This window comes from Chlamydotis macqueenii, chromosome 1 (genome assembly GCF_036417535.1).
Source record: "Chlamydotis macqueenii isolate bChlMac1 chromosome 1, bChlMac1.mat, whole genome shotgun sequence".
Lineage (NCBI taxonomy): Eukaryota > Metazoa > Chordata > Aves > Otidiformes > Otididae > Chlamydotis > Chlamydotis macqueenii.
The window spans coordinates 172,893,078-172,908,668 of NC_141556.1; the positions used below are offsets into that span (position 1 = coordinate 172,893,078).

General features: G+C 34.6%; 1 protein-coding gene across 4 annotated transcripts in view; it reads left to right on the forward strand.

Moving 5' to 3' along the window:
- DACH1 (dachshund family transcription factor 1) overlaps positions 1-15,591 on the forward strand; it is a 365,740-nt gene that overhangs the window by 254,184 nt on the left and 95,965 nt on the right. For 2 of the 4 annotated variants that reach the window (XM_086771789.1, XM_086771787.1), the window contains exons 5-6: positions 5,317-5,452; positions 7,564-7,701. In XM_086771789.1, the coding sequence (XP_086627915.1) occupies positions 5,317-5,452; positions 7,564-7,701 (274 nt within the window). The remainder of the gene's footprint in view (positions 1-5,316; positions 5,453-7,563; positions 7,702-15,591) is intronic. The other 2 variants (XM_086771790.1, XM_086771788.1) reach the window with 1 other exon arrangement.

The window sequence follows — 15,591 nt, forward strand, 5'->3', positions numbered from 1 at the left end:
AAAATTTATAGCATTCAGTCAGTTTGATAACACATATTTTATAGCAGTGATTGAGGAAGTTAGGAAATAATTATTAACCCAATTCATCTCGTAATTCTTAAGAGTGAACATTAATTTGGAGTCTTATAGCGTTGTAGGCTAAAGCTCAAGGAAAAATGCAAGTGTAAAAGCAACATACCCTGTTTTCAGGGAGTACAAAAGTACCCAAGTAATTAATTTCTTTCACTCATTTAACTAATACGATGTCAAATAAGTTTGGCATTTTACAAGAAAGCTATTCCTGGAATACTTCTCACACAAGTTCAAAATAGGTCAGTAGGGAACTGAAGAGTAGGAAGGCTGGGTTTTGGTCATTGTGAAGGAGATTATTGTAATTTTACCACAAAAAGAATCGGAAGCCAGATGCCTTCCCAGAAAGGTTAGAATGTTATAAACTACCCCTGATTAAAAGCTTTTAAGATTTTTAAAAATTAATACTGTATGAAGTATCCTTTTTCAGTATGAAGTTACCTAAACTATTGAAAGTTATGCCGCTGAAAAGAAGTTATCTTATACTCTACTCTTCAATGATGTCCTTAAAGGAGTTTGTTCAACACTGAAGAGCGTCAAAACAGCGGAATAGTTTTAATACTGATATACCTCTACAGCTATACTTAGTTGCTTGTGTAGAGTTCAGTCCATGACTAAAATTAAAGGATGACTAAGCCCAAGAGATGAGTCTTAGGAAGGAGCAATCTAGAACAAAAGAATAAAAAATCTGAGACTGAAAATACCTGTAGGAGAGAAATATGCCAGAGCTGTGTCTCTATAACCGATTGCATATTGGAGGTAGACATATTCAAACTTTGTCAGAAAGATTCTGGAATTTTGTCGCTAAGGAGTAGGAATGGCAAAGAATAAATAGAATGTTTGTGGAAGGACTGAGGTGGTGAGAACCTAGAAGATACACTTTCTTGTCTATCTTTTTAGGAGCAGAAGGGTTAATCGTACACATTACCTGAAATGTCTTCTCTGGGACAGTGATATAGGGACCAACAACTGAACTCCATCAAATTTACATTTTGGTATATTTTTGAGGAAGATTTTTGGTAATCAGGCACTTTTCAAACAATGAAAACATGCTGCTGGAGCAGAAAGAAAGGAGGCAAAATAAGAGATTAATATTAAATAGCTACCTTTGTGACCTGGTAAGGAGAAAAAGACATGTATGATATAGGGAAAGACGTATTTATGGTCTTCTCTATACCATTACTGATATATTGAGATAAATCTTAAAGTTACTTAAAAGGAATTTTTTGAGTGAGATCTTAGAGTATTGTCTTTATCTATGCAAAGAGCTGCTTGAAAAAAATGTGGAAAAATGTTGCTAAGTACATCAAGATACTTGTTTTACTTGGAGAGGCTCAGACAGTGTTATGTTGTGGGTGATATGTGGTATTCTGGAACCAAATTGGGGTGTTTTCTAATTCTAGAGACAACTTCATTCTCATAAGTTAAAGTCTCTGACAAAATCTCTTGCCTGTTCTTTGTGAGATTAAAAAAAAAAAAAAGCCTAATGTCACAGGAACAATTCTGTTACTTATGAAAGGGGCTTGATATTGAGGGGGTGTAGCTTGTAATGTCAGTGGAGTAAGAGCACTGGAAAGGACATTGCAGCTCCCTAAAGTGAAAGTTTCATATACCATAGGGGCATTTTTGGAGGAATTATTAAATGTCAGATTCTTAAATTCTTAGGATTTGTGATTTGGATCATATTGTAAAGAGCACCAAGATAAGGAATGCTCCAAATTTACCCCTTAAGAGTGTATTGTCCGTTGTTTAGTGTAGTCTTCGGTTCTGATGCCTAATTGAGAGTTTTACCAATTTTGAAAATTTGGTTCACCGTATGTTAAATTGCCACATATGCCCTAAATTGTTCACACTGCTTTTCACTTGCCAGTACCTGTGGAAAGAAATAAAGAAGCAAAAAAAAAAAAATGGAGAAAAAAGGCGACTAGTGAGGGTTATATTTTATATGTAATAAATAGTTCTGTATTTCTTGTTTTCTATTGAGTATTGTCAGTAAAGTTCTGGGAGCTTTTCAGCTCATCAGCAAGAAAGTGCGAGGATATTTTTGGCATCCTGCTGCAGCTCCAAAAGGCAGTAGATCTTTTGTTGGTCCTGTCTGTCAGCCTGGTGTGGACATCTCAAAACCCTTCAGTGGCTCAAATGGCTCAAATGTGAGCAGCTGGATTGACCCGTAGGTTTCTGGTTTTGGAGGAGGCTCCATTGACTTGAGTCTCTATTTCTCAGTTGATTGAAATGGGAGGCACTTACCTCCAAGATGGGCCCCTTCGTGTGGCATCCTAGATACAGGTGTCTGAAGTTTCATCTCTAGCTGATGTGTCAAAACTACATTTAGATACTTATATTCAGATGTGTTGGTTTCAAACTGAACCCTGCACAGCTTCTTCCTCATACTTCATTTTAGCAAAGCACAGTAACTCAGTTGTTTGGTTTTTGTTTGTTTGGGTTTTTTTTAATTTATTTATTTGTTGGGAGACAATGAGCCTGATTACAGTACAAGCCAGCACCAGGTTCTCTAGGGATGTCTTTAATTAAGTGGAATTGAATTTGTCCTGGGAGTGGACAAGTTTCAGGAAAAATACTGGACAGTGGAGAGTATCCTAGGTGATTTCTGTTGCCAGGATTATAACGCAGTAAATTCTGTTGCTTTGCTGTGTCGTGTAGACTTACTTGTACAAAAGTGGCATTTTGCAGAAGTTACAAAATGTCTGTGATCGTCTGAGTTATTTACTGCACAGATTTTTTTTTTGCACATTTCCTTTTCTGAAAAATTTTCAAGTGAAGTCTAAATGTAAAGTTAATATTTTACCACAGACAAAATCCATCTCCTCTACACAAAATCTCTAGTAAGGAAGCCAGCTTATATTGATATTCCAGCACCATTAGTTTATCACTGTGACTTTTTAGAGCTAGAGTATTTCAATTTATTATTAGTAGCATTTCAATTTATTATTGCAGCTAGTTTTGATAAAGAAAAAAAATGCTATAGACTGTATTATTGATTGTGGAATTATGAAACAAAGATATAAAAAATGAGTTAAGATATTAAATTAATTTTCATTTCTGCGTAGTTCAATCCCATGTTTTGTTGAGGTTAAAGGGTATTTTACAAATGTATTGATAAAGCCAGTATATATAGTTTTTTCATAGAGTTTCTCTGCTATGTCATATTATATGAGAATAAAACTCATTATCTGTCTTATTTGTGCAGTAATTATATTTTGTTGTCCTGTGCGTTCCTTTTGCTCTCTCCATCTCATAATACGTGCTGTAAAAGCGCACATAAATAAATAGGATAAACAAATTAAGCTGTTTAAATAAATTAATTTACTCTGCAGCTCTGTATTCAAATCTTATGTGCTCACTGGATTTCATTTTAATGAAACCCTTCTAAGAACAATACATTGTATGCCAAACAGTGAAATTATATATTAAATGAATGATTAAATATAGCGTGTTCCAATTTATACCAAATCTGTACGCTGTGCATGCTTAAATCCTCCTAAATCTAAAGAAATAAATCTTCTACATTCTGAAAACATCTGCATTATAATCCTGCTCTTGAATACCCAGTTCATGGACATATAAACACAATCAAAGTCATAATAAGCCTAGAGCTATTATGCAGTTAAACTATCCTCATCAGTGTTTTTGACTTAAAAACTTGAGACTGCTAAAGTAGAATCCACTTAAATGTCTTGAAACACTGCTCTAAAAGGTCTTCTTCCACTCCATCAATAGGCCCATTGAATCAAGTTTAGCAAATATTTATTATAAAGCTTACCTGGAACAAATCTATTAATTACTGTAGATGGTCATGTTGCTACATTTCATAGGAATGCATTGGGCAAAATAAATATTTCTCTAGCTAGTGTGCATGAAAAATAATGACTGCTACAAAAGCAATTTACAGTGTCAGGAATGTGATGCTCTTTTCAGGAAAACTTTTAGGCATTTACAGCAGCAACTTTTCATGTGCATTATTAAATGCGTATTAATTGTATTTTCTTATTATCGAAAGCGTTTAGTGAGTTGAATGTATACAGCTGTTTGGTTAGTTGTTGGTTTTCATTTGGTTTGTTTTTGTTTTTGTTTTTTTTTTCATTAGGCGTCAAGATGTCAATTATCAAAAACAAAAAAAGCCCAACCAAAAGCAAAAAAAAACCCTAGTTTAACATTTTCAGTCCCTCCAATAGATTTCCCTTAAGGAACTATTTATTTTTATCACTATTCAATCAAACTAACCTAACACACACATCTTTTACCAACGATATGGGGTCTTGGGGAACTACTAGCAATAAAAGGAAACTGCAGGGACAGACAGAGAATTTTCTAGAAAGGACTATTCTGCATTCAGCTCCCTTTGTTTATTGTTTCTGTCAAAGTTCTCTGTTCTCTGTAAATATCAGATATGTCTATCTGCTACATACTGATGGTTCTCACATGGCAGAAGTGCAGTTCAAACCACCAGAGTCCTCATGCTGCAATTTTCAAAATCAAGGAATGTCTTGAAGTGCATCGTAGCTCCTCCTGGCTACCATGCCAGGTTGCCCTCTGGATAGAAAAACATGAATGGACATTTTTCCCTATTTTAAAGTAGTGATATGACCAGTGATATGGCCACACTCTTCTAAAATGTGTCGTTAATTGCAGGTTTGTGATCCGTGGTATAAAACAGTATTTGGACTTTCATCAGCCATATTACTGGTATAGGCTCAGTAGGGAGATTATATTTTTTTTTGGTGATCCATAGCAGTTCTATAAGATCTCATTGCTGAAGAAGCCCCTTTGAAATTAAGATGTGGAGTAAAATTCAGCATGAGCTAAAACAGCAGTGTCTGGTCTTTATTTATTTAGAAAAGTACATTGTTCCTTATCCCGTAAGGCTAATGTCTATAAGCTAGTAAACAAAATGTATAATTCCAGTTGGACACCATGCTGATACAAGTGAAGAAAAAAAAACCCTAAATGCAAAATAAAAAAACCCCTTATTTTTATAAGTAGTTCAGAAGACAGTTTAAAAGCCTGACAGGATGAACAGCGCTCATGTTGCATATAAAATATAAGATCTAGAGTCCACAAATTGCTAAGTTTCCTTTGAGAATACTCTGCAAATCCTGGACATCTCAACAGAGGAGAGAATAGGTTGTGATTTAGGAGGGAGATTTGATTTAGGGTACTGACGTTTGGAAACCACAGAGGCTTCTTTTCACATTGCCTTCTTTTGCAATTATTTTTCGTGGTGTCTAGGAACGTGTTCCTGACAGCCCTTCTCCTGCTCCTTCTCTTGAAGAGGGCCGAAGACCTGGCAGCCATCCATCCTCTCATCGAAGCAGCAGTGTGTCCAGCTCTCCTGCACGGACCGAGAGCTCTTCAGACAGAATCCGTAGGTCACATTCTTCTCCTTGTCACCACTTTAAATTTGATTAGGTGCAGCTGGTTTTTCTAATCAAAATGCCCTCATCTTAAATAGATCTCATATGTATCATGTTCGGAAGTTCAGCTGCAATAACTATGTCCCCACATTATGTTCCCCAGTTTACGGTATCATAATATCTGATGCTACATTAACGAGTACTGATATAAACTGCCATCATGTCATATTAAACATAAAGATATGAGCTATGAAATACAGAATTGCAGCCAGGAAGCAATTTGCTAGATTAGTTTTAGAACTGAACATACAGTGTAAACATTTTTTAAAAGAAATTTGATTTTTATTTAATCTGGTTACTCTGGTTTGATTTCTGAATTTGACTTCATAAGTAACATTTTACATAGCAGAATTACTTGGTAAAGAGAAGAATTAGGTTAAATCAATTAAAAATGTGCAAACTTTATAAAATTTTTAAGTAGAAAAAATTGTAATGGTGAGAAATATGATACAGAGAGTATTACCACCTCATAGCTCAGAAGGAGCGGAGGGAACTTAAACCATGATGTTTCAGAGTAATACCATTTTTATCAAGGTTACATGTCCCGGATGTAACTTACATGGCAAAGACCCTGAATTCTATGATATTCCAGTGCAACAGCCTGGAGATTAAGGTTTTAAACACATATTATTTTATGAATATTTACTTACATATGTATTACACTTGTCCATTCCTTTTATTATTGTTGCTCTGTTGCAGATTTTTGTGCTTTTAAGGCATCTTTCCACAATGGTATTTGTCAGTAGGTGAAACTGGGGGATTTGGCATGCAGATAGAAGGCCATGAAATAGCAACATGAAATACGTAGTTGTGTTGATTAGAAGCAGCCCATGTGTCTTTTAGACTGCTTTCTTTCAGGCTGTCCGCAGACTCAGGAAGGTGACTCTTCATTGACCTACAGAAAGATCTTTTATTACTATGTGCTGAAAAAAAATTACTTACCAAAGAAAGTAAATGAGACCTGACCATGACAACCTGAAAACTCTGTTTTCTTATCACTTGGACGATTCAGAGTGCGGATTAAAGTGGTATCACGTATACTGTGATATGTCTATTTGCCGAGATTTTTATGAGTTCATAAGTAAAGTTCTGGAAAAAAACCTCACAACTCTGGATTTTTAAATTTGTTTTAATTGCTTGAATTGTGTATTTTTTTTACAACAATTGAAGACCTTTTCCATTGTTCTCTAAATAAAAAAGAAAGGAAATTAAATTGAGAGACACTTATTATTTTTGCTAAGGAATGACACTTTTTAAAAAATAAATGATACTGTTCAGCTTACTGGGACTTTTGCACATTGTTTCTTCCAACGTGAACATAACATAGTTCCTTAAATATTGGATCACTTCAGTAACTTATTTATTTATAAAATAATTATTTTCTCTCTTATCTGATTTGTGAACATCACACCTGATTCTTAAGTGCATCTGCTTTTGTGGTGTCAGACTACTACAGAAATACGGGTTACATATGAAAAAATGCTGTACTGAAAATGGCATAAGTCTCTTGCAAGTACAGTTTTTCAGGACAAAAGGTTTCTGTATGAGAGCTGTTGGAAAGAGCTTTTCAAGCTACCTGATGAGCAAATAAGCAAGTCAGCTGTTGCACAGTATATTTTGAAAAACAGTGTTTATCACCTGGAAGGCCACAATGCTTAATTTAAGGAAGTTAGGGACTACATATTGGGAATGCTCGTATACAAGAGTTTTTGTGCAATTAACTAAAAAAAAAAAAAAATCAGTGAGTATCTCACGTATACCCTTCTACGCTTTTCTGATTTGCTTGACTTTGTTTTTCAGTTTTTGTTAAATAAACAAGAAAATCTTTGCAATTACCCAACTTTATTCAAAGGTACTGAAATGATATTTTTAAAAATGAATTGTTTTAAACCAGAAGTAACAGAAAGAAACTCTTGCTCTCTGTGGATACTGATAGCATTAATTAAGTGACTGTGTGATTGTTAGAATTCCTGTATAATTAAGAGAAAGACTATATAAAAGAAGTACAAAAGTGTATTGTTAATATGAAGGCTGATTTTTTTCTGCCTGCTCTTGTGTCTAGCAGCTGTCCATCAGAACGGTCTATCTATGAACCAGATGTTGATGGGTTTGTCACCTAGTGTCCTGCCTGGACCTAAGGAGGGTGACCTGGCTGGTCATGACGTGGGACATGAGACAAAAAGAATACACATTGAGAAAGGTAATATGAATATTATGATTTTACTGTTTTAGTGTAAAACAAATATTGTCTCAACAGCTAAATAGTATTGTATTTTTTATTTTTCTTTTTTAAAATGTGATGTTTATTTTTTTAATTGTTTTTTTTTGTTGTTTATTTCACAAATTAAATTATAACAGGATGATAGTAGGTTTTTTTTTTTTTTATTCTTCTACTTTGTGGTCCTTGAGATTAATGAACAATATTTGTATGAGGGAAAAATTCCATAAATATTACAAAGAAGGATGAGTGAAAAACAATTTTACATTTCTATTGTGTCTCTGACTCTTCTACAACACTGTTTAGGTATTAAGTTTCTGTCTCCATCCAGTTGACTTTAATGACCTACTTCCCAAAGGGAATGAGCACCGTGAAAATTAGTCCATGTGTGCAAAAAGGAAAAAGGCTAATACCAAGCCATTAAATTAGGGAATTGCATAAAATGAGGCTGGTACACATTATATAATGGGATTTAAATTTAATTGAGTATATGACCAAAGTGTTTGATCTAGGTGAATAGTCCACGTGCACTTATGCTGATTATGACACCATTTCATCTCTGTTGGTATTCAAAGTTAAGTTCCTGTTCAGGATTGTTACAGGGGATTTTGGAGGGTGGTGGTGGAATTTTAAAAGGTGCATTTCATGTTATATTTACTTAATATATGTAAATTTTAAGTATTATAGATTAGAAACATTTTGGTTAAAAGGTTAGAAATATGACATATCCTTTGAAAAAATATTCTTTGGGCTTATCAGAAAAATCAGTTCTTTGAGCACAATGAGAGGAAAAGTAAAACGTATAACAGCCAGACACGAAACAGCACCGGAGAAACTGCTGCAGTAATGAAGATTTCATAATAAGAAATTTTATGCAATATTTTAATGGCTATAAGATACCTTCTATGTTTTGTGTTTGAATGCTGAGATATGAGAAAGAATTAAAATCTGGACAATTCTATTCTAGACAGGTGGCATTTTTAATAGGATTACCAGAAAAATTAATGGAAACAACATTTCTTTTATATAAACCATTTAGTTTGGTTCATTGCACACACAACCTGTTTTAGGTTATACTGTGCTCTCATTCAGCCCCTGCAAATTGTATCCCTGCTGTGAAGTATGATGTGATCAAATAGGTTTGTTTTGAATTTCCATAAATGATTTTATTTCAGCCTTTGAAGTTACTCACTTAAGTGTAATCAGACTGGTAAATCCTGCAAAGAGAACTACGTATTAAGAATTGCTACTATTTTTGCATGTCATTCAGGTTTTTCAAAGGCTTTGTTTATAATGATACCCCAAATGTATTTTCCAATCTGTTGCCAGTTCACGTTTTTGCAAGATCTGTTCTCAGTAAAACTGCTGAGAATTCTCTTTTTTTCCTCAGTCCTTGTTTAGGTCAAACCTTCTGTTTTTTGTTCTTTTTCCCCGCTCTGTTCCAGCCTACTGAATTAATGGTAAATATTCATGGGCTATCTAGATTGATAGAGTATGCTAAATTAAAAATTGTTTTCTGTCATGACTACATTTATCATGTCTCTCATACCAATCTTGTAACTTTAATACTAATCTAATCTGTATTAAAACAAGTGATTTAACTTAGAGATATTTGTGGAGATAGTAATTATCTACTTCTGCCGCTGTGCGCTTACAATCAGATTTCCAAACTGTTGCTTACCACTGCAAATCAGTCAGAATGCAATCATATTTAAAAATGCAAACATATGTAGATGGTGGTGCTCTTATTGTTGAAACCCATCACCTTCATCGTCTGATTCAAAGAAAAAAGAAAGAAGGAAAACTGAAGTTCCACATAAGCGTTATGAAGCATTTAAACATTATTGTGTTTTTTTTTTTTTTCTAAGCCACTTTTCTTGGCAGAAATCTATCAGTTGCAACTAAAATAACTAAAATTCAGCTTAGGAGAACTTGGGAAGTCCTGCCTGGTGAAGAAGGCCCTGTCTTTTCTCTTCTTGTCCCTTCTTCCAGTAAAAGAAATGAAAACCAAAGATCTCTGAAGTGATCTGAGCTCAGGGGAAATCTATTTGCAGTCAACAGAGAATTTAAAGGGGAAAAGTTATAACGGAGACAACTGATGAACATACTAGATTTTGAAAAGACTTAGCTTATGTCAGAGAATTGAATCATTTGTCTAACCTGATCTGTGAGTTGGATACAAGAAAGAAAATACCATTTATCTGTTATAAACATAAAACAAGGGAGCTAATTTACCCAGTCCACACAACATAGTGTAATATATGGAGAAACAGTTCTTTGCCACTTGCGAACTGAATACCAGTTTGAGGTTATTCAATCTTTCGAAGAGCATATGCATTTCTATTCAAAATTCAGACAGAAATATTATTGGTGACAAAACTAAGTTTATTTTACTGAGGTGATTTAAACTACCAGTGAATCTCTTGTACAGTTTTGTTTGGGGTTTTTTTTGCCCTTAGACTGTGTTCAAAATCTGTTCTCAGATTCTGGTGTGCACAGCTTTGAACGACCTCAGCTTCCATTGGAATCAGGTTGTCATTATCCCGCCAAGAATCGAACTAGGTTTTATGGCCCTGATTTGCTGCCTGTGAAGACTAGAAAGTTTACACTGGGCTCTGGATCAGTATTTGTGGCAGGAGAACAGGAGGAGTTTCTGTTCTCAAAGACCATGTGTAAAACCGTGGATGTTGGGAACATTTTCCAGCTACTGACACCAGCTGTGCAACTTGCCCACATCCTGGCTTTATGCTGGGGCAAGACTTAATGTGCATGTGTGAAGTTCTACTCACTTCCCGCCTTTCATGAGAAGAAAACTTAGATTTGCTAAGGGCCAAGTTCCTAGTGTAGACTAGGTGGGGAGTGCAGAGCACTTCTGCAATTCATACATAACTCAAGATGCCATTATCTGTATAACCGTAAAAGTCAATTGCCCTAGATTTCCAGGATTTTTTCCTTATTAGAGGATAGCAGATTTTCCAAATTTATTCAAAGCAAGCTGTTTAACTGCAGATGATCCTGGGAAGAAGGAGTTACGTTCAAGTACATGTTAGTTAAGTACTTCACAGACATCATCAAAACCAAGTATGTAGTTTTGTAACCTGTAATTATGGACGATTTGATGATGCACATTTGGTTTTATTAGGTCAGATTTCACAAGAAGGACTTACATGAAGTATAGGAGTTGTATTAGAAAAGATCCATTCAGTTTCTTACATTGAAATTAAGGCTCTGACTCTTTTCAGATAAAGTTTTATGACTAAAAGAATTTGCTCTAGATAGTCCTTCAATTTAGGTAAAAGGTATTTTTTCACTTACCCTGCTCAGCTGTTATCTGAGGTCCTGCAGATCTCCCAGTCTGAGGTTGCAAGAAGTGTATTTTTTGATGTTTTGTATGGGGCTGAATACTCGTTCAGCTCTTCAGTGATACTGGCTGTTAAATCTGGAAATAGCATAGGAAGGAGGAACTAGCAGAGAATCTAAGGACTAGACTGCTGAATTTCTGATCCTCTTCTTGCTCATTGAACTGAAGAGTTCAAAATAATCAATGGTTTGAAAGTTAAACACACATCACTTGGAGATGTGGATCCTTGTAGGCAGAAGAGGGAATTGAACTTGCGACACATTTCCTGGGCAGTATCTCTAATCACTGTGCTTTGTGTAAAAGAGGGAAGTATATTTTACTATCATCTGTTTGCTCTTACAACCCAGATTGTGGTCGTATGGGGTCTGCAACGTGGAATTTATAGCTCAGTCCTGTTGCCAGAGTTTCTCTATTTACTTAGCTCCAGAGAGCTGCATGTGGTTTCCTGTTGACTTTAGACAGACTATAGTTCTACTTGTTAACCTCATTAGATCCCCATTTGCAGTACCTGGTTTGGGTAATGTTAAGTGACACTGGATACAGTGGCTGCCTATAACATACCCTAGCTGATATTTGCCTAGCAGTGCCTACCCTATACACTATATAGGAATGTAAAACCCAGCTGACTTCAGCCCAAGATTCCATTCTGGGGGACAAACACCTAAAAGTTAGTGGCTTTAACACCAAATTTAGATGCCTAAGTGTTTTATTGGATCTGGCCCTAGGGCATCGGATTAGAATTTTCTGTCTGCATCAATTTATATTTTTTTAGATTGACACCAACAGCAAATGAAGCCTGAATGTCATGCTTACATTTTAAATTGAATATGTTATTTGAGGTGTTATGAGAAGGACACTCTCTTGTTGAAAATGTGCATGCCGTTTTCTATAACAAAATATAAAATATTCACCATGTTCGCAAAAGAAGCTAAACTATTTCTTCTGGAAAAGCTTTTAAACTATGATATTGAAATTTCTTAAGTAATTTTCAGATAATCAACAATGACTGCTTCTTGACTACTATGATAGCAGCAATTAAGGTATAACTTTATCAAATCCACATATTAAAAAGTCCCAATCTTTCTCTCTGTTTTTATTTTATGTGCCCCTGCAGAGATGTGAGCAATCTTAGACCTCTGGCTAATATCTTACAAAATAGAGTATTGAAATTAAAAAAATATCCTTAGTGCAAAATGGAAAATAATGTAAATATCCCAAAGTTATAATTAGAATTGTACTTTCCTGTTAGCAGTCATGCATCAAAAAAGGGAGCTAATGATAAAGATGTCATCCTATATAGTTAGGTATTCATTCTGCATTATCAGCAGTAAATTCTTTTATAGTCTATACATAGTGTAAATATATATCAAGCATGCTTATTCATCTTAATAAATATAGAAACACATATAAGTATGTTTTTCTAAATATGAAAGACTCAAAGGAAGTTTTAGCATCAACAAAGATTCTCTTCTACCTAAGCTGACCTCTAGCAAAGTCACCAAACAAATGATCCAGAACTTTGCTTAAATTCTGTTTCTGGTCTGTGTTACAATTTTTAGTTTAGTTTAGTTTAGTTTAGTTTAGTTTAGTTTAGTTTAGTTAGAAAGCCCTTTTTTAAAATAGAGTTTATACCAGTTGGCCTATAGAGAAATTTTAATTCACAGTTCTGCTGTCCAACTGCTTGTATAAACATGCTTTATCTGCTCGTTTTCATTTGTGTATACATGCTTTCACATAGAAATACTTATACAATATGTTTATTTTACCATTTTTATCTAACAAGAAGAATATAAGCAGACCCTGACGGGTATCTGTATGCAAATATATTTACAGTTAACGTGTTTAAGGACTACATTCTCACTACACTTCTTAAATGTTACATATTAAAATCTTAGTATATTAGTTTGTAATTCCCTAAGATACTGAGTTCAGGCTATCATCTAGCACATTGTGAAAGTGATCTTGATTTGAGCTTTAAACTCCTCAAACCCCAAACAGATAGTAGTCAAAATTTGTGACCTATAATAAAGATCCATTAAATGAAAGGTATCACCAAAAGCTGGTATCACCAAGATAAACTTCAGACACTCTGCTTGTTGGTGTGTCTTTTCACTCAGCCCAAGAGGCTCAAGAATGCTTAAAGTGCATTGAAATCTATTACAGTTAATGGACTACAAAGGTGAAAAATGAAACTGTAAGTTTTTTTTCTTAATGGGTTGCTATTTAATAAGAAGCCAGAAAAACATCTATTTTTGTTGCACAAGAAAACACAGAAGCCTTTTGTATAAATGAATGAGATATCAATAGTATATGTATGCAGCAAGGAGTGTAAAGGCAGTACCAACTTCTGAAAGTTTTTTTTTTTAGAAAAATATTGGATAAGACTATTTCTAGAGACTCTTAACTAAGTCATCCTCCAGCTAGGCAGTTCTTCTGCATAATTGTTTGATGCTAAGGGCCTTTATTCTGCTAGGGTTGTAGTCGTGTTGACACAATTTCTGAGATATTTGCGGTACAGTTTTCTCTTGACTGCTGTGTCTGCATCAGTTCCAAAAGATGTAGCCCAGTTACATACATGCATATCACTTATTCTATATTACAGTGACTCAAATGCATCTTGGACATGTCTGACATTCTGAATATGCTCAAATGAGTTACATGTGCACGAAAGATCCAGTATATTCTAAATCTGTTAAAACAATTCTGCATATGCAATTCCTTTGTGCTTTGTGCCCCGTACAGTTCCCAAAAAACTCTTTTTGTCTTTTGTTTCTTTCTTTTTTTTTTTTTTATTTTGTGGTCATTCTTTTCAGTGGTCATTTTAATTTTTTTAATAACTTGTTAAAAAGAAGATGTAATGGTAGTTGATAAAATGTTAGAAAAGATTTTTTTTTCTTTTGAATCTTGCTACTATGCTACTATATTGCAGTTTTTAAATTATCAGTTCCCTATGTGTTTGCTGCTAAGAAAGATATGTTACAGGGAACAAACTTGATGAAGTTAGCTGTTCCCACTAAGAAGGATGATGTCCCATAGCACTGTGAGGGGGCCTACACAAATACAGTTTTGTTTCTCTAAAGTAGTTATAGTTTTTACATTTTGCTAGTTAAAAAAAAATGCATTTACAAAAAATAAAAAAAATATATATTGTATGTCTAGCTGCTCTAGAATTGAATTCTGAAAACGTTAAGAAACACACAATTGTTTTGGAAATTTAGTGGGAATATAGTCATACATATTCTTCCTGAAAACACACATCAGTGAATACCTTGGCTGTAAGAAGACATTTATCTCCCAGGCTTTCTTTGTACCACTTGATACTTGTGGTTACTGTTAGAGAAAAGAGAGCTTACAGCAAAATTTTAAGAATGTCTTCCACTTGAGACTACTTGCAGAAACTATTTCAAAAGTGCTAATAACCTGCCTTGCAATTAGTTTTAAGTTTTCTCTTAAGTTGTTCAAATGCAAAATGCAAAAAAAAAAACCAAAAACCAAAAATCAGTTTTGAAAAGCCTTAACTGAGGATTGCAACCTAGACATACATAGTATTTTCTTGCAAATTGTACAGATAATTTGAATATAATTACTAACTTTTTTCTCTCTTTAAAAAAAAAAAAAAGACTTCATGCACCTTTTTTTTTGTTACACTATCTCCACGTAATCTTTTTCAGATTTTTGTTCTTCTGAGAAATAGCATAGTTATTACAGATTCTGCTATCATTGCATGTAATGTACAGTCACAGTGAATCCTCAGATACTTCCTTCCGTGAGTGAAGAGAGTTTGGGTTTTTCCTCTGAGATGGAGCAGTACTAGTTCAACAAGAGCTGTTTGATTTGTTCCTGCCTTTCAACTTTCTTTTGTTGAAAAAGCTTCTCCACTTTGAAGGCATATCTGATATCTGGATATTAGATGGGATGATTTGCTTCAGTTTTTTCTCTTTATACTATTTAGGAAGTTACTGTGCAAAAATAATCACAGACTTTATACCACTAAAAAGATCTGTCTTTGGGTTTGAAAAGGTTGGTTAGGATCCCAGCAGAATGAGTCAGGAAAAAGTCTCCCTTTGTGTCTGCTTCTCCTTCACCGGGTTTTGGTACGAACGTCTTTAGAGATCAGTCATATCTCTAACATTTCTTGTGAGCTAATGGTATACATTGGGCTGATTCACACTGATTCTTTAAAATTTTAGAGGAGATGATTGTGCATTCTTGGCCACAAAACTCCCAAGCAGACTAGGCGTAATTAAAAGCTGAACTTGAGCTTCTCCAAGTTATATTTTGCAGAAGTCTTTTAAAAGAAGTAAACAGTACAACCAGCATAATACATAACTGAAGGCAACACCGTAACGGGGAAGAGGATGTCTTGGGTTAAGTTGGTTGGTACAGAGAAAGAGAAAACGGTGTCTAGCTGAGAGGCCTTAACACTTCCCAATTAATCACTGATAGGCAACTGAGCTTTCATTTTGCAATCAAAGTCCTGCAGTCTCAAGTCTGTTTTATAACAGAGTTAT